This window comes from Pleurodeles waltl, chromosome 4_2 (assembly GCF_031143425.1).
Source record: "Pleurodeles waltl isolate 20211129_DDA chromosome 4_2, aPleWal1.hap1.20221129, whole genome shotgun sequence".
Taxonomy (NCBI): domain Eukaryota; kingdom Metazoa; phylum Chordata; class Amphibia; order Caudata; family Salamandridae; genus Pleurodeles; species Pleurodeles waltl.
Window position 1 is genome coordinate 380,121,632 of NC_090443.1, and position 24,148 is coordinate 380,145,779.

The 24,148-nt window shown below is 39.5% G+C and overlaps 1 protein-coding gene across 6 annotated transcripts in view; it reads left to right on the forward strand.

Annotated features, from left to right (window-relative positions):
* PBX1 (PBX homeobox 1) overlaps positions 1-24,148 on the forward strand; it is a 385,571-nt gene that overhangs the window by 305,071 nt on the left and 56,352 nt on the right. For 3 of the 6 annotated variants that reach the window (XM_069231494.1, XM_069231492.1, XM_069231496.1), the window contains exon 7: positions 16,161-16,232. The exons of the other annotated variants lie outside the window; for them this stretch is intronic. In XM_069231494.1, the coding sequence (XP_069087595.1) occupies positions 16,161-16,232 (72 nt within the window). The remainder of the gene's footprint in view (positions 1-16,160; positions 16,233-24,148) is intronic. 6 annotated transcript variants of the gene reach the window in all.

The following is a 24,148-nucleotide window of genomic DNA, read 5'->3' on the forward strand; positions in this document are numbered from 1 at the left end:
ACCAGGAAAATGTGGTACCCTGAATTTCTGGACATGAGTCTCCGTGCTTCCATCAAGCTGTCACTTAGGGAGGCTCCTATGTCACAGCAGCAAGGCAGAGTCCTGCACCCAGGGTCTACTCAACCTTCACCTCCAGGCATGGAGGTTTAGCGGTTACATTTGGCTGCTTTTAATTTCCCTCCCCAAATCATGGATGTCATAATAGCAGTCAGGCGTCTATCTACAAAATGTTTTACACTGGGTACTGGGATACATTTGCACAAGCAAAGTTCTTGGGTGTGTTACTTTTTGTGCCTTCTTTATCTCTGCAAGGACTTGCCTTGCCGTGGGCACTGTTTCTGGCTGTTTGTCAGCCCTTTCTGTCTTTTTGCGCCTGCTGGACCAACTGTCCTTGTTTAAATCGCCTGTTATGATGTGTTTTCATAAAAGTCTAGTTTATATGTTTCCGCCCAAACCTTTTGTGATGCCATACTGGGACCTTAATTTGGTTCTCACATTCCTATGCATACCCTATTTGAGCTTTAACACAACTGTCTTTTGCATCTCCTGACTCTCAAAACTGTCTTTCCCATTGCGATAACTTGATCTGGTCACATAAATGAGCTTCAAATTCTGTCCATTTAGCCTCCATACATCACCTTTTTCCCAGGCAAACTGTTGTTGTGGGCCAGAGCGGCATTTTTGCTAAAAGTCATGACTCCTTTTCATGTCAGACAATCTATCACACTTCCGGTATTCTTTGTTCTGCCTCACACCTTGAAAGAGGAGAAGAGGTTCCAACATTTAGAACCCAAAAAAGCTTTCAGGTTTTATTTCGATAGGCCCAGGAACCATCAAATGGACAATCAGCTTTGTGTGAAGTCCTCTTGGTCAACAAAGGTAAGGCAGTGCAGAAAAAGACTATATTGCTGGAGATAGACATTGTTATTCAAATCTGCTGTGCACTGGCCAAGAAGCAGCCCAAGAGAGTCTGAGGGCTCATTAGACCAGAGCCAAGTCTGCTACCCCTGCATGGGCATGAGGAGTGTCTGTTATGGACATCTTTCAGGCCGCGACATGAGCATCAAGCCAGACATTCACAAAGCACTACTCTCTTGATAGCCAGGTCTGGCGGCAAGGGGGACATAGCCCATTCAGTCCTGCAGGACATTTTGGTATACTGGAAGTATTCATAAGGTGAGTAATCCGTGGTAAGATAGCTGCTGCCATGATTTTCCAGGGTTTCATCACAGATTTCTCTTTTTCTACCAAAAAAAAATCAGTTCTTTGAAAGAAGACGACATACTGCCAATAACCTGCAGAAAATGAAGAAATGGATGCATTCATATCACACCTAGTCATGATTCTGTGATTGTGCTACTACACAGCTCATAGAGAAAATGTATTGGTGAACAACAGGGAGACACTTGCGAAAAAACTAAAAAACAGTAGTGGTTTTGCCTCTTGCTTTAATTCATTTGGCTCACAACCATTGACTTGCACAAGAACTATGTTATTGGCTTACAATACTTTCAGTCATTGTTAATGTGTTTTTAGTTACTGTCAACAGTGTGAGGCACAGAGGAGGTTTTGTTCAAATGCATTATTTTATACTTATTCACAGTAATTAAATACAGCACCAAGTTGTTTAAAAATGAGTACGTTTTTCACACTGAAAAATTAATATTGAACACTCATAAAATAATGAGATAAATGGTTAACACATGATTTACGGATTACGTTCTGAGTTTAAATGCAGCCTATTTTATTGTTTCAAGTGCAGGATAGCCACATTAAAAAAAATGTATTTAGAATATATCACGAGAGTGTGTATGGCACTGCTAAGTGTATTTATTTCTCAGCACTGAAAATCAGTTGGGGCACTTCCCAGAGGTCGGTGTTAAACATAAACCGTCTTTATCAGGATCACATTTACCTTCTATTCTTACCACTGCTGTTGTGAGCTCTGAGGCCAGGGCTTGCAAGGGCAGTGCCAGACTTCACAAGCGACAAGCCAGTGGTAGCCGCTACTGTCTTTGGTGATCCATAAATGACTGGTGGGGCAGGTATAGTAAAATATTATCCAGTTAGATCTAAGAAATGATTTAGCCTTTTCTTATTCCAACAAATTGTTATTGGTTTAGTGTTTCATAAATACCATTCAAATCTTTCCACCTGAATAAGTAAAATTGCTACTCCTATTGAATAATGTACAAGATTCCAGCTCGTCAGGAGAATAATGCTTAGTCCATACACATGCAAGGCATCCAGTACAAGTGTAACTAACCCATTCAAACACTTTGAATGAGATATTTTCTGGATTTCTCTTCAGAAAACAGCCTAGATGTGTTTTTAGACCCCCTTTTGCACATAGGACTTAGCCAGCATGACAGCCTAAAAAAGAGAACCTGGTGGACTGCTTCCGCCCTACAACTCATTGAGCATTACTTGAGTAAAGTGCATTATAGATAACAATCAGCCCTGTGAAACGTCACAGAAATAGTAAATGGAACCAACACCCTCTTTCTTCATGAATAGGCACACACTATAACACTAGAAACCTGGCTATGTTTTGAAGATTTATGAAAATCAAAATCCTAGCCTGGAGCATTGTGCTGCTTTACTCTTCAGAATATCAAAACTATGCACTTCAGGATATTTTAAGGCACAATGTAAAGCAATCACTCTCAAACACCTTCGTAAGTAGAATAATCAAGTTTATTTAAGGGGCAAGTTCTCAGCTAGCAAAACTAAACCACACTAATATATATATATATACATCAGGAGAATAACATGAGAATAATGATAAAGATATAAGCACTCTGTGAATAATTGCAAGAGTAAGTGCATATAATACGAGCACACACAATATACCTCAATGCTCAATAGCATGAAAATGACTGCAAGAGTAAGTGCATATTACGCGCGCACACACAATATACTTCAATGCTCAATAGCATGAAAATGACTGCAAGAATAAGTACACATTACGCGCGCACACACAATACACTTAATAAATTGAAAAGCTTCACCGAAAAGAGCGTCTGCATCCCTCCGCCGTACACAAAGCTGGGGAACCCAAATCAGCTGACACAGGGAGCCTCTGTTCGGGACAATCAGTCCTCCTGGCGTTGCGTCCAACCCAGGAGAGAGTTCCTAAACCAGCCCATCCAGGCCCCCAACTTTTATAGTATTTACTAACGCCCAGGAGTCTTTTCTAGAAAAAGACCCCCTCCTTTACAAATTGTGCAATCGGCGGTACCTTGTTCACCCTTCGAGACGTCTCCTCAGAACGGGCCAAGTTCCCAGGAGAGGACTCCAAGGTGAAGCTTGCATTCCTCCTTGTGTACAGGCGCATCCCCCTGTTGTTCTAACTGATAGCTCGTGGAATGTAAATAGCGCCCTTCGTACCAGGCAGATGGAGCGAAGTTGAGCAGAAAAACACCCCACCCTTCAGCTTGCCGAAGCTTGTGGAAAAACACAGAACAGTGCCTTACGCACCGAACCAGACTCGACAAAATGGAGTCGTGAACCAAAATGGAAGCGAAGGCCAATGAAAGCAGAGGCCAATGGTCCACACTCTGCACCACTGTTTACCTTGCACGTAGTGCTGCCGCATGCACGTAGTGTATGTAGCAATACAAGCATACAATATAAATAGAAAATGTTATTAAAACAAACCATATAGTGTCAGTGATACTTGTCAGTAAGCAGAAAATATTGTAATATTATGATAGTACAATAAATCTTGTTTACACCACTATCCCCAGCCCTTCCTTTTTCTCAGCCAGCTAGACTAAACTAGGCATCTAAAGAGGCTTATTTGAGTTTCAAAGATAGTTCACACCTACATACCTTTTTTGAACAATGGAACTAATGTTCAGCAAAGAAATAACAGCTGCTTTTCCCATTTGCGTCGGCAAATTGGGAGATAAGCCGAGTGAAGGCTGGATGTACCTTTCCAGTAGCATTTACCCTGACAAGGTGATTATGTCTTCTTTATGACCTTCAGTATTCAGTTCCTGGAACAAAGCTTTTCTCTGTCTAATGACACTCTGTTCTGGTTTATATATTTGGTTTGAACACTGGTAAAAATGTTAAAAATAAAGAACTACTAGTAAAGCTCTTCTGACCTTTCACTTACATGCTATGAAACCTTGCTTATTATAAATGAGAAGTCAAAAAATCAATTCCTATGAAGCCTGATCATTATTTAAAAACAATCATTTGAAAGACAATTTGAAACATACAGAAAAATATGATTATAGTGGCAGGTTATCATTTTGCAGTGAATAATGACATGAACAAAAATGCTGTCAATTTTGAAACATACGCCTTAATACACAAATATAACTAATTTGAGAGTGGGGTACATAGAATACAAAGAATATAAATTATATGATGATTTTAATACCAGTAATGCATAAAGTACACTAAACCAACAGAGTTTCTGTGTAGTTGTTCCTTTAGGCACAAAGCTAATAAAGGCAACCCCCTTAATCTGCTAACAATATACTGTTTGACTTTCTTGGATCTTTGTACTGCGACCCATTCTTTAAGTTATAGAACTAATGATATCCCTACCAATAGTTTAATGGTTGGTAACTTGTGTACATTTTTTGATAATGTGTTTGAACATTTTTTGTGGACTCTTCTGAAGAGACCACCACTTAACAGTTGGGATACCGCCTTCTGTCTTTAACTAAATTAATCTAGGATGGAAACTGAAATCTATGAATTTGCCACCTTTTTGAATTTGTTAACCAGGGACTAGAGATTCTTTGAAAAAAAAAAAACCAGTATTAAAAATTCCCAGTCTGCCAAATTGTATGAGCTTGCTCAGACACTGTGAATGTTGTACTGATTAACTGGAATTTTATCTATTGCTAAGCTTTATCAGTAAAGTGTTGAATAGAACATTTCCTGGTAAAAGGTTGAAGTTTTGAGACAATCGTTTAAAGGGTAAGGCAATGCTTAGACTTTTTAGCAATTGCATCTGCCATATTAAGGCACACAGAAAGGTTTCTGTGGCACTAGTATAAGCGGCATTTCAGGTAAAATGTTTTGTAAGAGTTATAAAATAGGTAATTTTTGATATGTGTGATTTCAGTTTTCGAAACTGCTAGTGATATAGGTGTGACATTGCCATTACTTTACTAATATAAATAAATATTGGCAAAGTTAATTAACAACGGCAAAGTGAGTGTTGTCACAATAATTGTGCATTCCAGTTTTCATGCAAGTTGCTTTGCATTAATCCTTCCATGATGTTCTTCTCCTTCATTTTATGAGTAGTGCCTGGTATTCTTCTTTATTCAGTAGCCTCCTTGCTATTCCTAACAATTGTGTCTGACTTCCTTTGTCACTCTGTTTCCCTTCCACACCCTCCCCTGCCCTCCTCAAATAGTTTTTTTTATAACAAGAGCCATGGAACATTCAAATATTAGATTATGCTAGCAAATACAGTAACTATTCAAAACTCACAATAAAGGTGAAACTTGCTAGGATATATACATTTTAGTCACAACTTAGTTTGAAAGGTAGATCAATATCCCTCAATATGTGTAACACTGTTTGCTCTATACACTGATCAATCAATAGCCTTCAGAGTCATAAGGGCAGCATCAAATTCACATATAGATCATACAACTGATTTAGAAGAATATAAAAATGTGAAATCATAGGAGCATTAATCAGTGGTTTTAGTGAATGGCTTGTTCTTGAACATATCATATTGACAAATGGTGAACCTACTGTATATTCAACAGATTTACAATGCATGCTGGAATCAAAAATACAGTCCAACATATTATCTTTGTTGCATAAAGATCAAGATAAACTTCCCGTATCTAATTAAACTAAACTTCTTTGTTTCTAAGCATTTTACTCTTTCCATTGTGACCAGTTTACTCTTTTTAGTATTCTAGGCTTCTATTTCTGTAATTCCAGTGACATTGCAATTTGTTAGGATTAGTCTTTCCCCTGTTGACACATCTTTCTTATTCCTTCTTTTATTTTGGGATGGCTTGCTCTTAATTTTCTAGTTAAAGATAATCAAACATTTGCTTTTACCAGTGTCTTCTCTTATAACTCGCTGAATGCTTGACAGTATTTAATTCCACACATAGCCCTTTAACTATTTGGCATGTCAGAAGTAGATGGTTAATTGAAACTTTATTATTCTTAGTTTTCTAAAATGTGTCATTGAAAATCAGTTTTAATTTATACATTAGTACAGAGCACCAGCATGATCTGAAAAACAATTGTTGTTGTATTAAGATGCTGCATGCTGATATTTATTTTAAATATACCACTTATTCCTTTGATCTATATATTTACTGGAGTAGCCACTCCCAACTCTACTTCCCAGTCAGTCCCACATTTTCATAAAATATTTAAATTCTCTCTTTGTATACAGTAGAGGCATACTTAGTCCACCTCTCCTTCCTGAAATTACTTTAGTCAGTATGTTGCCTTTGGCCTTGTCGGTCAGCTACCAACCCTCTTCACAGAAACCATGATTTGCTCTATGGAATGTGCAATATATAATTTAACATTCTTGACTTGATCCCCTATCTACATGAATATTGTCATCCTCTACTTTCCACATAAGTGTGGGCTCACAGAGCTCCAGTAAGTTCCAGTCACCTCACACTTCTTGCTGACACTCGCTTCATGTCAACCTATTTTAATGGGAACCTCCTTTAGTTCACTCACCTTCCTTTCTGTTTTCCACAGTTATTCATTCTAATTCATGCTTTCTCATATGTTCAACTCACTCACAGCCTCAATAGAACTCTACAACTTAGGGTTCATTGAACTGCACTCATTGAAACCACTAGCCATCCTCTTCCTTCTTGAGATGTTTTTAATTTGTGTTGAAGTAGGTAGTGAAATACTCTTTCTACAGTGTTGAGTTGGGGGACTACTCACTTTCTTTAGTCTTATCTGTTACTTTGTTGATCACTCTTCCAATGTGCTCTTCGTTCTCAAATGCTGGTCTCTCTATCAGTTAGTGGAAGATAAAAGCCTGCCCTTGCTCCACTCATCTTCCTCTCTAAGGACTAGTCTCTGTGGCATATGCTTCTTTTTAGGATATATCTACCCTCACTTTAAAATCAACATTCTAATCTTCTTTCAGGTCCTTTGAAAACGTTCACATCATGCCTATGTAATGCATTGTCTTTCGGCCATCCAGTGCTGGATGCCGATGTATGTCGTAATGCCTCGACTTGCCAATAGCGAGGTCTTCTACTTCTATTTTCAAATGTACAAAACATTTTACTCTTTTACCTTCATTATCCATTCACCTTCTATTCACAAGTTCAGTCTTAATCAACAGTGTAATGTTGCTTTTCACTTTTATTAATTTCCGCTCACTACAACAGTCTGCCTTAACCTCACAATCCACACATCCACACCCCTGAATAGCACTTCAGTTCTCAGAATTATGCACTACTGGAACCCTTCTCTGAACTTTCAAATCTAGACCAGTTTACTTATTTACATTTTTATGTACCACTGATGGTGGGTGTTACTGCTCTTTAACAAGAACAAACCAGAATCAACAAGACTTCCTTATAACGTTACAGAAAGCATGTATGGGACAACTATAGTAATTAAAATTAGTCAAGGTCGAAACAAACATTCCATGGTGGGTTGGGAGAAAGGAGAAGAGGCATGTTTCAGTTTTATACTGGATTGAAGAGGATTATATTGGCATCTGAGAACAATGTCTTCATCAAGGAAGTGTAATCTCAGTTTAGTCTTACCTTTGACATCATTCCTTCAGACTTCAAGCAGACTGGCTCACACTCCACAAGAGATTGCTCTACTACTCGTAACAGTATTTACATCTGTCAGTGGAACTCCATCTGAGGTTTGTAAATACAGCCTTCCTCTACACCTTTGCCTCTCTGATTTGCTCTTTCAACCAACATCAGTGCCTAGACATCTTTAACTTATATTTGCGCCATATCCTGAAACTCTGCACTATATCCTGTTGTTTGTAATGTTGATGTTAACATGCCAAATGCATAAGCACATGAACCTACAATATTGGATAAAGTTGCACCACAAAACCTGTAAAAATTGTGATTCCTCCACCTTTACGACAGATCTAACAGTCTTATTCAGATGTAACCTTTATTTTGATGTTGTCCAGAAATTTCACAATGTTTCTTTATTTTAGTCAATGTTACTTGTCATACTGGTATGGATTTTCAGGGCCAGAGCAATTCAGTATTGTCAGCTGAATTTGATGCTTGCTTACAAAAATGACCCGGTTTGACCTTGACTAAATTAAAAAGTCTTGCGTTATGGCATTTCATAAAGTTTAGCTTTAAACCGCTATTTCAGCAATATTTTATGCTGGTTTGTCATTTTTTTTAAACTTCTTCTTTAATTTGCCAAACTTCGTCTTTAATTTGCCGTATTCTCCTCTTTTATCCTCAACAGTAAGTCTTCAAAGTTAATTTATGTAGAAGTCAGAAACTAAACATACTTTTTCAAGTTTAAAAGCAGGACCCTAATTGGCCTTTTCAAAACTAGTTAAAGATTTAAGGCCTGATTTAGAGTTTGGTGGACGGGACTACTCCAGCACAAACGTGACGGATATCCGTCTAACGTGTTACAGTTCCATAATGGCCTATGGTACTTGTAGTAAAGTGAACGAGATAGCTGTCACATTTGTGACGTAGTAACCCCTCCGCCAGACTCCGAATCGGGCCTCTAGTTTCTTGTTTTGGTGTCAAATTTCAGAACAAACAATGCATATCCACCTGTTAGAATATTTTTCTTAAGCAGTCAGAGTATTTCCAGATTTCAGGTCAGCGTTGGCAATCCAAGGTTGGTTGTGCTGAGCAGAATTAAGCATATGTGTTTGGACAAGTAAGGAAGAAGGTGCGAGGATAGCTGTCAAATCTGCTAAACACAATGGGCCTGATTCACAAAGATAAATTGCACTCTTGAACAATTTTATACTTTGCAGTAAGTTTACTACTTTCAGTATTCACAAACTCCAAGTTTAAATTTACTACAAAAGTGTAAGTTACATGTCTCCACCCCAAGCGTACTGCAAATTGCTTACTCTTGTGTAGTCAGTGGGTGACATCCCTCTCTAAACCCCTCTTTCTCCTCCCTAATCCCATCCCGTTCAGTAGTAAGTGTTGCCCTTTTCCCACCCAGTCCCTTGTGTCTTTCCTACAATTACTACTAACATTTATAGTTACATGAGTGGAAACACAGTCAGGCGGAGAATTCAACACATACAAGTATAGGCAAAACGTGTACTTTATGTTTTGAAGTACTACAAAGTGCAGTTTGAGAATCAGGCCCATTGTTTCGCTTTCTGTGCTTCTTCAGAAGATTTGAGATTACTTATTTTTTTAGTTTGTACATATTTTCTAAACTATTTTTATAGTTTTTTTCCAAGTATTTTCAAACCACACTCATTATTGCAGTAATAAAAACACTTTCAAAGTAACCACTGATGTCTTATGAAAATAGGTGCAATAGATTTTTCCAAATTCTTGAGGAAAGTAATTTTGACTCCACACACGCTAAACTTCTTGCCCATAGTATAAATGACTGTCTTTGTTCTTTGTTTTTTTTATTTATAAAGGTTTACAAGTGTTGGTCTAATAGTACAAAGAATGATGAACGTTTCAAGTTATAGCTATGTTGAAATTTCCAACTTAGCATTAATTGCAGCATGATTTAATGAGGAATTAATTCAGCTTCTTTTAAATGCCAAATATGTTCTAGCCAGTGGCTAGATAGTCTTGGTGCTGGGATCAAAATAACTGAAAAGAGAGCACACAGTGGGCTAGATTCATGAGTAAAATTACAGCTTTGCTTACACTTTGTACCTGCATTAAAAGGAACTTTAAATAGGGCACCTTATTCAGGAAACCCTTGGGCCAGTGCTAGGAAAGTATGTATCATTTGTGTTATGTTTCGGGTTTATTCCTGTTTACTCTTAAGCTTCCTAGCTGGATTCTTTGCTTATGCGTTGCGGAGAATCCGCTTGTGTAGTGTTATATAAACTGTCATTTTGAAAAATATATTTTTTGCTCTTTTTTTCCTTAATGCAGACACCTTTTTCTAGGTAAACACTTTCTTCATGCTCCCCCCATCATAGACAATTGGGTGGAACTCTACGGATTTTTCCCACTCTTTTTCCATCTCTTCTATTAGGTTTGTTTGCATGTAAGTTTAGAAGTACACGATGTGTGAGAAACACATTGCAAATGCGTGTAAATACACACAAACTCTGGAGATGTTCGTCTCATTTGCATTGGTAACCCCTCTGGACCTAGATTGAGAAGACATGCCACATCACCATTAGGTCTCATATAAGAATGTGAAAAATATATCGGGCCCAGTAGATTTTTCAAACTCATAAGCAGCATCTCCTGACTGTTTCACATGCTGTTTCCAACATAAGCGTGACAGACCAAAAATGCTTTATGAATAGGACCTTGGGTTTTCGAACAGCAGCATGTTTGTTGCTATTTCTGTTTTCCATCATTCTCACACTTGTCTACCCTTAATCTGTTCATTCATCAATGTAACAGTCATACTTTACTTTACGTTTTACGTTTTTGTTGCTTTGCTTTGTCTGCCTTGTTTGTGTCTGTTATGACCTGTTGAGATGGGAGGTTGGGCTGCAGGTTTGCTTTTAACATTTACTTTTCTAGTGATGTTTAACTTTGACACAATGGTTGGCTTCTACTCTTGTTGTATGATCTAATAGAAAATGTTATGTGTCTGTTATTCTTTGTTACACCCTGTGTTTAAGTCCCTTAAACACTTGCATATCATCGATTGGACATGAAGAAAATTTGATCATCCTGGACTTGTTCCCAAATATAACACACTGCCCTTTTCTAATTTTTTTATGTATCAGATGCTGTCATTATTTTGAAGGACAGGCAGAAGTTACATATCATTACAGTTAAATGTATTTCAATGAAAGCTGACAATATACTGCCCTTTCTTCTTCAAGAAAGTATGTGTCACCAATCACCAGTGACCATCCTTTAAAAAAGTCCCTTATACATACAGTTTTGCCAACATTTACCACCCTTTTTCCAAAAGAATATAAAATATCCCCTGGTGATCTCCATACTCACATGAAGCTCTGCATGAGGTGCTATTTGATAGACCATTTATATATAGCACTAGCTTTATCAAAGAGATCAGCCAAAAGGTAATAAACAGCATTGTTGTGCCCTTGCTAATTTATCTCACTGTAAGTCTTGAAGATGTAGAGAAATCACATGTTAAGTCAAAGGCCAAGATAATCTGCATGTTATTTGAAACAAGGGAATCTTGCTTTCCCAGCAGTTGCTTAAGCTGAGTAGTTTGGAATTTTTCAGTATTATAGTAGTAGGCTGGGCCTGTGTGTTAAGCATTCACACCTGTGTCTTCATTGACATCAGCCCACAGAAAGTCCCACTGCATCTTGCACCTACATCGTACACAGTTCTCCTTCTGACAATGGTGTATATACTGCATGTTCACTTTCTGTTTCAGGATGTTGGCATAGAAACCTGCATGGAAGGACAAAACAAAGTACCAGAAGGAGATTCATCCTCTGGGAATCTGATGAAGCAGGGCACTGTCATTTAGTAACAAAAGGACAAGAAAAATAAGCAAACAAAATGGAGTTAATGGCAAACGGTGGTACAAGGGGGAATCATAACGGGGCTGGGGCACTTTAGTGGGACAGGGAAACAAAGAAAAATTGGCAAAAACTTGTAATCTGGATAAACATTTTTGTCCAGATGTAGACAAAACTAATTTGAAATTCATCAAACACAAGTCGGTAACCAGCATCTCCTTTGAGAAAACAAGCCAGTGTTGCAGTTTATCATTATCAGGGTTTGACATCCTCATGATTCTCAGCAAATGGGATCCTGCTGGGCACCTATGCCAGGATGATGGGGATGCTGTGGCTTTTAGAATAATTGCAATGTACAATGTCATGACACTATATATGCAGTAGACCAATCTATTCTATACTAGCATACATTCAGGTGTCACATGTTCCTTGTTTAGCTTCCAGAGCACACATTGTTACGATAATTCTTTAACTTTCCTTTTCTCTTTTTTTCACTTAATTCCCATCTGATGTAGGGTGACCAGTTGGCTCCATGTTCATGATGGCAGTTTTGTCCATGGTATTGTCTCCCACCTTCTACCTCACGCCGAAGAGTAGTAATTCAGAATTTTGCTTAGCCAGCAAACTCCAAGGATGAAAATTCTTTTATCACAGTTACTGGCAGAAATTATTCTACTGAAATTGGGCTACTCACATGGTGGAATATTGAATGTGAGGTGATGTTCATTACAAAGAAAAGCATAGATTGCTGAACCAATTTAAAGCCATTTAACAATAGGACAGACTGGTTTACTGTGTAGCTTACCATTGTGGCTCAGATGCACTACAACCCCTTCCCCTCATTTTGTCTCAAAACCTCAGTTAAATAGCTGCAGGGCAGTTTACAAATTACTGTCAGTTTCTCCTTTCCTTGATTTACTTATTGAGAAGATCAGTGATCACAAGATGGACCAAAAGCAGTTGTTGCAAGAATGTTCAAGCCAGCCCCACACTGCAGCAGACAACTAAAATGAGGTATGGGAGATTTAATTTGTTCTTAATGACAGCACAACTACATCTGAAAGCAACCCTCTATTCTAATTCCTGTCTGGAGAATATCAGAATGGCTGATAGTCCACTCTGTCCCTTCTGTTGTTCAAAACATTTGGAAATTGCATTATTCATGAACCAACACCATAATTGACAAGTACACAACACTGGGTTTGCTTTAAATTTGAGAAAGTTATGGATTGTTTCTAGTTTTATACAATACAGCATATGTGTAGGCTAAGACTCTTTGTTCTTCATACAAGGCATTTATTGGTAGAGACTACTCAGATGGACAGCTGATGCATACTGCATATGGGCTCTAGGCAAATCACTGCGGGCTTTGCCATTCAGGCCACCATAAGTGCTTTAATCAGGGGTGTTGAATTTATTAAAATATCTACTTGCCCATGGGACATGTTTCTTCTTAAATCTACTTCTCCTGTAAAACAATCTACTTGTCCCTTTGGTGCCATGTAGTGCGGTGACACATTATAACCGCAATCTCATTATATAAGAGCTCTGATTATGCCAGGACTACTATTGTAGGGCTTGAATACTTCCAATTTCAATCCCATACTATAGCAATTTCCTTATTTTGCCACTTTTCTGCACATCTATGTACTGGGGCTGGAGGAAGCAGTAAGCAATAGTTCTAGGGCTGGAATGCCTTTGAGTCTGCAAACCTACTAATTTGCATGTTTTAAGGATTTTCACCAGCTCTTCCCTAATCTTTTCCTATAATGAGAAAGGTTGGAAATTTACTCCTGACAATGGCAGAAGTAGAAGTTCTTCCAGGATTGGGAAAAAAGTGGTCGGAGGGAAAGTGAACTTGTAAATGCTCAACAGATTTTCACATGAGCACAGCTACACATGCATATTTGCTTGTGTTAAAATACAGTTCACAAATATTTTCTAGGAGTACCATTTCCTGGTCTACTTCTGTAAGTTCTTGTGAATTCATGAAAGCCACTAATTCAAAGACACATACCTTAGGTGAACTTATGTGTTGTGATGAGAGGGCCACCCCTGGAGCGGGGCTGCGGGGCCTTTGTTACGCCACTGATGTCAATATGTGCTTTTTGAGCCCAAAAGCTTTTTTTATAGTGGTGAAGGCCTGGCAGCTCCCACATCATTTAAGTGTTACAAAAGCCATGTCAAAGCAAGACACGCAATGACGAAACCAAAAGACAAAAAAAAAAGAAAAAAACTCTGATTGGTTGGCTTTGCCCGTGCATGTTTATTTTCGGGCTTCCCATAATCTTGTTGAAAAGGGGTACAGTGATTTTCCATTAGGAATATTTTTTGAAAATACTAGCATGCATCTACACATTTTACTAAATGACGCTTCAAAGAAATAGCACCTAAAATTTCATAGTAGCAAAACGTTTTTTTTCCTACTTGCATTTTTTCCCTGTACATTTTATTTTGAAAGCAACGAATCATCACTCTTGCTTACAAGCTTCTGTAAACATTTGCATCTAATCAGTGAACGTTCTGGGTGCATTATACTTAGCCTCATAAAGTTTTCAAACGTGTGTACACTTTTTTTTTTTTTTTTACTGGAACCATTGTCAGTAGTGCAGTGTGACCTTAAAACGTTTATTTACAGTGCTCACCCTAATGAAGGCTTTTCATGAATGAACCAGAAATACAAGTTCAAACAACGTTAACATATTGTCTGTAAACTGGCAGCCAAAGGGTTTGTGCTGCAGGGGGTTGGGCCTACTCGTCCCAAGGACAAAATAAACATGAAAACTTGTTGCCATTAACCCTAAAAAATATGTCACCGACGTTGGGCGATAGGAATTCCACATCCCTGTTTAATATAGGCCCAATTAGAAAACCTAGCTGGTATAAACACTAAACAGAAGATTTGTGGGATAATGCTATCCCTCAAGGAGCCACCGAATCTCTTTGGATATTCGTAGGATACTTATATTCTAGGAAAGCACATGCTATTGGGACTGAATCCTTCCCCATCTGGAGCACATGCTGTTATCACCTAGTCTGATTGGCTTTAGACCATTGTAGTTTTAGCATGGCAGTTGTCCTCTACTTTGAGGTGATTTGTTGTTTTTCAATATTCTATTTGCATCTTTACAGTTTGGCTCACCAATAGTGCGCCAATGCAAAGGGCGCCTTTGCCACCTAGTAACACCTGAGGGCTTTAGAACAGTCACGTCACATAGGGAGACAGATACAAGAGATTTAACTATGTGTTTATTTTTATTTTTTCTCTTTGTTAGCACAAAAAATGATTTATGGAATTCTTGAATTACATTCAACCGTTGGTGACAAATATGGGACACGTTCCACTCCATCCTTTTAGAGTAAATGTGCTCTTACATAGGAGGGCCAACCATATACAAATCACTATTAGACCCGCCACAAAGAATCAGTCAAGCCCAAAAACGCTAGTCTTCGCCTCTTTTGGATGTAAGTACAAGGAACTCCAGCCGTCCGTTTGAGTCTTTATGGCGCTGCAAGCTTAGAACTGGTGTCAAGGCATACATCTCCCATTGAGGGAGACTCACTTAGACAGCAGAGAGGTGACAGATGTTATACTTTTTCATGAATCCACCTCCCACAACACTAAGTTCTATACTCTTTGTGGTTTCATTGAGCCAGCTAAAACTGTTGGGGATTTCTCACAGTACCACTTTGCCTTATTTTTCACAGACTTGAGTTTTAAAACTCTGTTAACATCCAATCAGAGTGGGTCCATGAATGTCAATTCACCAGAATGCCTGGGGTAGTGGAAGTGACTCACACAGGTATGCTTATGCACACACACATTTATACATATGTTCTCACATAAGCACACTCTCGCCCGCAAGCGGGCACACAACATCCATTTAAAACCATTATTTACTTACCTAAGCTGCCAGGGAGGGTCATATTCCAGCAAATTGTAATTCAGCATCCTTTATTACGCCAATAGAGTAAGAACACATTATTCACTTAGTCTAATAAAAAATTTACAAAAAAACAAGGAAATTGGGTCTGCCCTTCTGTGCCTGGGACTGATTTTGCCACCTGTGAGGCCAGGAGTCCAAATGCAGTGCCAGGGGTTGCAAGGGGCAAGCTAGAGGTCGCAGCTGCGAACACCGGGGACCCCTAAATGATGTCCATGAGTTGGTCAGCTGGACACATGCACCCTATCAGCTTGCCTTCATCTAGAGATTTCTAGGCTAATTCATGTTTTTTCTGAAATCCGAAAATATGTAGGGAGTTCAGGACTGTGTTCCAAAGTAAGATGGGAGGCTTAATGCAACAGTGCTTCACGTTGCGAAGTACATAGAGCGAACCAAATTTCGAACAAAATTGTCATGATGAACAAGGAGCCATCATAAGCACCTTTTCCACCCCTGAAACTTGTAAGATGTTGATATTTCTGTACCTTCTCTGTATCCTGAGCAATTATCTTCCCACTCCAAGACCCAAATCCTTCTCCCACCCTTCTGCTCCCACCCTTGCACCACAAAGTGCCCTTGAAATTCTTGGCTTTACTATCTGTCTCATTCAGGAAGCAAACAGCAGGAACTGGGGACTCCGCAGACGCAAAGTAAATCGCAGTTCATCACGCCACAGAATCTCGGTTAGTATGCATGTATTGGCTGTATGGAACCGAAAGGCCTACTGTGAGAAAAGGGTCCTCCTTGGGATATCTTTACAGCTGTCTTTAGAGTGCCTTCTCTTTCCAGAGGAGCCACATCAAAGTTAATCCTTAGAATACCATTTTTGTATGTACAGTAAAGTTCCTGTTTTGTCCTCCTCGGAGAAGATCTAGAGATGGCTTCAATGACATCAGCAATCCTCTTCACCCCTTCTATTTGCAAGATATTAAACATTCAGTTTGATAGGATGCAGCTTTAGAACATCTGAGATTAGACTTTGAAAACAAACAACTGCGATCCCATCTAACTCATATTTATGAAAAATAGACATTTGCAATGGGGATGATTAGGAGAGGCGTGGATCCCTCAGGAAATACTTTAAAGTGGAAGGTGTGTGAAAGTTCTAGCATGTATGCCTTGATCTCCTTTTTCATATTATTATTTCTTAAATATTCTAAGGGAAGGTGCATGTTGGCTTTAGCTGTTCAAACCTGGCATCATACAATCTTTTCAAAAGTTTCACTCATGGAGTTTTAATTCTATTTATCATTCCGTTAATTTTGTTTGGCCTTCTATGCAGAATTATAGACCTCATTGGTGATTGCAATCGGTGAATCAGGGCTTACACACCAACATATTTTCCAGATCAACATGTGGAACATGTATATATTCTTAGCAGATTAGAGTATTCAGTCATGAAGAAGTGACTGTGGCACATATGATGCCAACTGTCAGGAGAAATCAGCTTAACATTGGAGAGCATATTTGCTTGCTGGATCTCAGAAAATGATGAGTTACGACAACTCATAACTTAATGCCTGACAATCTTGTTTGTGAACAGGTTCATGTTTAAGAACTTCATTGATCCCTGGGTTGATCACTGATAAAGAGAGTAATTTAGAGTTTGACAAACAGAAATTCAATTTTTGTGTGATGGATGTAGACCTTGTTTCACTCAAGCAGTGGGAAATTCACTCCATTTTGACGTCGTTGACTAGATTGCTGATGTTTCTCCAGCCATCTTTTGGTCCCAAATCTCTATCTAGAATTCCAAACTATGTAAAATTATGGAATTTCAACCAAACATTTGTTGAGTAATGTAACTTGTTTAACATGCAATTGCCACCATTGTGGCATTGTTGTACCCTGTCAGAAGTGATTACAGATAGAATGTCATGCATGGTTGTAGGTGTGTGAAAAGATTTGGTTGAGGTGTGTGAGATCCTGACGCATGGTGTGGTTGCATGACGACAAACATGGTGCTGCTCATATGCACATTGATGTTTTAAAGTATGTGCGAGAGTTTCCATAGCCCCTCCAACCTCATTGAGTGAGGCGAAAAAGAAAGCTAAAATAGGTAATGGTAAGATGAGACCGTGGGAGGCTTACATGTATATCAAGAGATCTTGGGTGATGTAGGTGCTTGCTTGGACTTTAGAACACTGATGGAAGTTAATTGCTAAGGTTTGGTGCACATGAAGGACCATAAAGATGAGACCTAAATTAGCTAAGGATCTGAGTGAGAAGAATATGTCACAGAAGAACAACTGTTAGCGGATGTGGGAAAAGGTTAACATTCTGAGATTGTGGAAAGTCTACTTATCCAATCCACAAGGTGAGACCTAATATGAAACATGGAAATCGGTAATATGTAGGGTAATCATTGGCATGAATAAAATGCACTGAAAACATTGCTCCTTGGAGAATGTACATAGGACATTTTCTGGTAAGAGATGGATGTACTGTGGCATTTTAAATAAAACACTATTATCAGGAAAGTGGTTAACTGTTCGACTCCATGCATCAGTATTTTTTATAACTTTTTAAGTGTCACAGTGAGTTCCATCTTGTCCTCAAAGGTGCTTTTGGCAACACTAAATATGATTGCAAGTGGCAAACATAAATATGATTGTTAGGACTCCAGTGGTGCCCCTTGTTTATGCCTGAGATGTGGTCAGTCCCTTCAGTCAATCAATCAATCAATCAGTATTTGTCAAGCACTGCACTGTCACCCCTGGGGGTATCTGGGTGCAGGGGTGCAGTGTCTGTGTCTAAGAGCTAGGTCTTGAGCTTCTTCCTGAAGTCTGCGAGTGAGGGTGCTATTAGTAGGAGGAGGGGCAGGTCGTTCCATGCCCTGGCAGCAATGTAGAAGAAGGAGCGGCTACTGCGGTGTTTTGACGGATTCTGCGTGTGTGTGCGAAGGCCAGCCAGGAGGAGGGCAGGTGTCTTGCGGGTTGGTGCAAGCTAAGTCGACGGTTGATGTAGGCCGGTCCTTCATCATGTAAGGCTTTGTAGGGGTGCGTGAGGAGCCTGAACTGGCATCTCTTCTTAACGGAGAGCCAGTGGAAGTCTCAGCGGTGGGGGCTGATGTGGGTACACCTAGGGAGGTCCAGGGTGAGTCTGGCGGTGGCGTTCTCTACGGTCTGGAGTCGCTTGATGAGCTGGGAGGAGAAGCTGGCGTAGAGTGCTTTGCCGTACTCGAGGCGGCTGGTGACTAGTGCCTGGGTGACGACTGGCCTGCTGTTGACTGGGGTCTATCTGAAGATTCTGCAGAGGGTGTGGAAGAAGGAGAAGGCGACTGCGTTGATTTGTCACTTCATGGTCAGTTCGCTGTCAAGGATGATGCCGAGGTTGCATGCGTGGTCTGTGGAGGTGGGTCCGAGTTCAGATGGCCACCAGCGATGGTCCCATATGGAAGTGTTTCTCCTGAAGATCAGCACTTTCGTTTTGTCAGAGTTGAGCTTGAGGCAGTTTGTTTTCATACAGATGGCTACTTTGGGCATGGCATTGCAGACATTTGTTCTGGTGGTGGAGGGGTCTTCTGTGAGCGAGAGTATGAGATGAGTGTCGTCTGCGTAGGATATGATGTTGAGTCCATGGGATCTGACGATGTCAACCAGGGGGGTCATGCCTTTGGCTTTGCCTTCCTCATTGGTGATGCCCTTTTTGATTATATCAGTGATGCCATTGATGTAATCAGTGATCTTTCTCTAATGTGATTGTTGTAGTTGTGATCAGTTAACGGTTTGGCTAGTTAAGGATGAATTGCTATCTTGATTAATTTCAGCACTTTTAAGATTTAGGCCATTGGCTTTTTGTCACTTCAAAGTTATTTTAGTTCTAGGACGTGAATAATGTTTTATACTGATATTGTTAAATAGTATTAGTAACTTAAGGTTTTTATAAGACCTTATGCTGATACTTTTCCCATTTATGAACATTGTAACACTCCTCAACCCCGATCACCCACTATTTGCTAAAATAATGATCCGAAGCAGAACAGTGTTGTGCCTATAACACTGTGATTAATATTTCTCTTTTCATGGAGTTGGCGTTCAGTAGGTTGACGGACTTTATTGGCTGTATATTTATTTACTTTATGTGCTATATCACATTTCACCACGGTCCGAATGAGTAAGGCCCATATTTATGCTTATTTAAGTGCCGCATTTGCGCTGCTTTTTGACGCAAAAGCGGCGCAAATTTACAAAATACAATTGTATTTTGCAAGTTTGCGCCGCTTTTGCGTCAAAAAATGATGCAAATGCGGCGCTAAAAAAATATAAATATGGGCCTAAGTGTTTACAATACATTTAGCGCTCAAATTAATTGTCCAAAAACATAAAGTGCCTGGAAGTTATCAAGCTTGTGGAGAATGCCTTAATCTTTCAGATCCAGTAACTCAGACGTCTGTAAATTGGAGAACGGTCTAGAATGCTATATTCCAAACTCAGAAGTCCTAAGAGAAAATACAGCAGTAGTATATATTATTGTTGAAATCCACAAGAACTCGCACAAAAACGCAGCTGTAGTTGTGTAAAATAAATGGAATTCACAGACTCTTAAATAAGAACTTTCATGAATGCCTTTTAGTTCGAGGGTCTGTTGCCATCGGGAAAAAAATCACCCTTTGCAATTTACCGTTATCATTTGGCTATGGCATGGTATTAGGTTTTCGAAGTGTTTACTTATGGTAGGTTAAGTTATGTTAACAGACCTCTCTATAATCACTCCAGTGGCATTTGGATGCTAGTACAGCATATGAAACCGCTAGAGACCAGAGGAGTTAACCTTCAGCAAAACGAGGGATGATTTTCCCAGGAATTATTTGTTAGGGGCACAGAATTCCACAGTGTGGCTACACCGTCAGCGATGCTGCAACCATGCGTTTTAGACGTCTTCAGTGAGGAGGATTGATTTGTTTTCCGTTGCAACTATCACGCGTGGTATCGAAGGCAAGATTGTGATTATTATTCATAGTACTTATCTCTAGATAAACTATCCCAAAGCAGTTAAATTGAGGCTTGCTGCCACGATTAGTCAATGAGGTTTCACACTACAGAGTCAATTTGGTAATATTCCATTTGATGGTTAATACATAGACCGTCAAACCCGGCATGCACTGCCCGTGGCTTAAGCAGGCATACCCAAATGCGTAATGTTTCTACCAGCAGGAATTTGAACACTGCATCATATGTGTGAATCACAGGTACTTAAGAGTGTGTTGACGCCTGTTGATCAGAATACTGAGATTTTGCACCGTGGAAGTTGGCTTGCTCACATAAAATGTTAGAAAAATATGGAACATCCATTGATGAATTATCGGAGACATGTTTTTCATTATTTAGTTGTGGAATCGCTGCCAACTCCACTCTCGGCAATATTAGAGTCTCACGAACATGGTATAAAAGCATAAAATTAGCATAAAAGCATAAAGCATAAGATTAGAAGAATACAATTGGAAGTCTTTAGATGAAGGAGAGCTGCTAGAATTTTGTACAAAATTGAAAAAGGATAGAGAAGAAGAACTATCACTAAAATAGCTTCCAATAAAGAGATGATGGCTGCAAACAACTGTGTGAGAGAGCAAACCACTGATCTTATCCAGTTGTCTAGTTATAAAGGAGGTCTATCGCTAGACTTGTAAAGCCATCCGGGGTGAATTCTCTGAAAAAAATCATGTTGTCAAGTGCAGATAAGTCTCCTAGAAAGAGTTGAAAGGCACCTGCATTGTCAACCATGTGTGTACGTCACCTGTCCACAAAAGAGGCCAACTGTTTCAGGTGCATATCAGAAGGATTTAGGGAGGAGATTTGGCCTTCCACCTTTGGGAATGGGGAACTATTCCCTAATCCCAGCCTCAGCTCAACATCCTGAGATTCTGAGAAAATCACTTAACCTCCCCATACCTAAAAAACGTGGCAAATATTCTGGTGCTTATGTAAAGTGCTCTCCTGCTTCGGGCCAGGTCCCTGTTATATAAGACCGCAACAAAAAACGAATCAGATAATTAACAGAGTATTGTCTTCAGTAAACAGATGGAACTGTTTTACAATTGCCAGTTCCATTGGTTTGGTTGCATGAGAAATTTGACAAAGGCCAAATATTAGAGCAATCAACTAGCCCTAGGCTAGTCTTTCTCAGAAGGGGCGTCTGTAGCAAATGAGGCACCTATTAGTGGTTAAAGGCGAAGCTATAATGATCAACACTAGCTTCAAGGGAATACCTGGATGGCATCTGTGTAGAGCTCCGTATCCAAGACTTATCACTGATAGGGAGAAGATATAAATAATAGCGAGTTAAATGATGGAGGTGGGTAGGTTCTATTTATCTTTTCAATTCTTTCATATGTCAGATGCCCTTGAGGCTTTGTGGCTTTCAAAACACCTGGCTCGGTTAAGTGCAGCAGAAACTGCAGATGTCCTAGTTGCCAAGGAGTTTGCCAGTCTTTAAAGTACTGCAAATGGCTATTTATAAGGGTTACTTATGCCTCATGAATAAGTGCCATGACTTTCCAATGATCAGTTTTTCAGCCTGTGGCAGTAGTTTAAACAACCCTGTTACATTTGTCATTCCGATAATGCTTTCAGTTCGCTACTGCTTTTGCGCCTGCTGGCAATACACACAGACCTTTAAGTACCTTGTCATCGTGTCTTGACTTTAGCACAAGTAGCAAAAAATCTGTGCAAGTTGAGTGGAGACATGTGTAAACGTTGGTCTAAACAGCCTAAAGTGCAGAAACACCATATAGTGGTGAGAATATGCTACACTCGCTGCCCACACTATGTAGGCGGGATGATACATTTGTTTTCATGTCTACGTGAATAAACTTCACGTTTCATGTCTTCACTCATCTTGGATGTCTTTTCTGTGTAAGTGCTGACTTATACTGTGTCCTCTTCATGCTGTTTATTTGATTGGTTCTCACCTATGACCTTAAAGTCTGCCACTGTAAGTGTTGGGTTTATTTCCCTTTACCAGGTCCATAATTTATAAACCAACAGTTAATATTTAAAAACATTTCGATTTCATTAATATAATGTTGCTTCTCGGGTGACTTCTCTGTGTGTCAAATTATGTCACCATCAGACAGTGTACGTTAGTTGTAAAATATTTTTGATCCACCCCTGCTTCCATCAGAGAATTTTTTATATGCACTCATGGATTCCCTTTCCATTATTCTTATTGTTACATCTGCCTTGCCACACCTCTTGTTATGAAACCAGGATTGGAGTCTCCTTTTGCCCAACTCCATATTTCTTTTGTCTGTCTGCTTTGCACTCCGTATCCGAATGTTGTTTCTTCCTTGTTACGTTGAGCATAGCAGCGTGCAAGCACTGATTTTCTGATGTGTTGGTATGTATCTGGGCTTTTAACCATGCCCACTGCACGCCCATCACTATCGCTCGTTCATGGGCTTGCCTTTCAAAAATCCTTTCTTTTTGTTGATAAATGCTTTACGTTTGTCCCTCCTTAGGGCGGTTTTGTTACTGTCTTGGCTATCGCCCCTGTTACATGGCTAATTGCACTTTTTCCTTTTGTGTCTCTTCACCCTGATGCTCATGGCGGCCGTAGACTTGCTTATGTGAAACTGTATTACTTTCATATTTTTTTATTAGTTGTTTACTGATCATATCTTTGGTGTGTGTTGTACTTTTTTTTCTTTTATGCCCTTTCTTCCTCTCACAACAGGCTCGGTTTTAAGGGCACGGGCCGATCAGCCTGTGTTTTTGGAATTTTTAATTCTGAGCAGCTCATGTTTTTGTTTTTCACTATGGGGGTACTACGGTACTGCTTAGGAACGGTGCAAAAACCAAAATCCTCCTTGGCTATCAGGAGCAAAGGGGCTTAGCCGGCCCCTGGTTTCAATCGCTTTCAGAAACACCTCCGAAGGGGAAAAGAGCAAAAACAATCCCTAGCTGTCCTTCCAGTGAAATTTCCGCTGCTTGCCAGCAGCCCGTAAATATCGTCTTTCGTGTGAGCTTGTTACATTAGTTTCTAGTTGTGATCTGCCTAGTTCATGTTCCTCTCACCAGGTACCTGCGCTACCTTTTAACTAGTCCAAGCTTCCATTAGAGAAAAGTAAGTTCTCTCTCCAGAAATAACATTTAATCACCAGTTATGTTAACATTTGAAGATTGAATACAGTCTGTGATATGCATACAACACGTTCTTTGCAGCACTCATATTAACACTGCACTGCCATATAATAATTCCAAGCTTCATCTCTTGCTTACAGCGCTGCATTTACTATGAGCAAAAGAGACACTTGGGAAAGGCATAACAAAACGAAAGCGCAACACAAACAACAGAAAATTTGCTTCTTTGCAATTTCAAATTAGTATTCAGTACTCGTAAAAATACATGCAGCAGTTATTAGCGTGTGGTGTAAAGTGAAAGCTGAACCTAGAAAAACATACTTTTCTTGTATGCTAACACAGCAGTTGTGGGTCTCGTAAGCTAAAAACATAAAGCTTTTATGGCTTCGCTATCAAGGAAAAATAAATCATCCTTCTGTGTAGAGTAACAGCTACATCTAAAGAAGGCACACTTATTATGCTTGCAGTGCTTAATTTGAGCCGGTGTGTTCCGATGCAGGGCACAAACAATTTTTGTT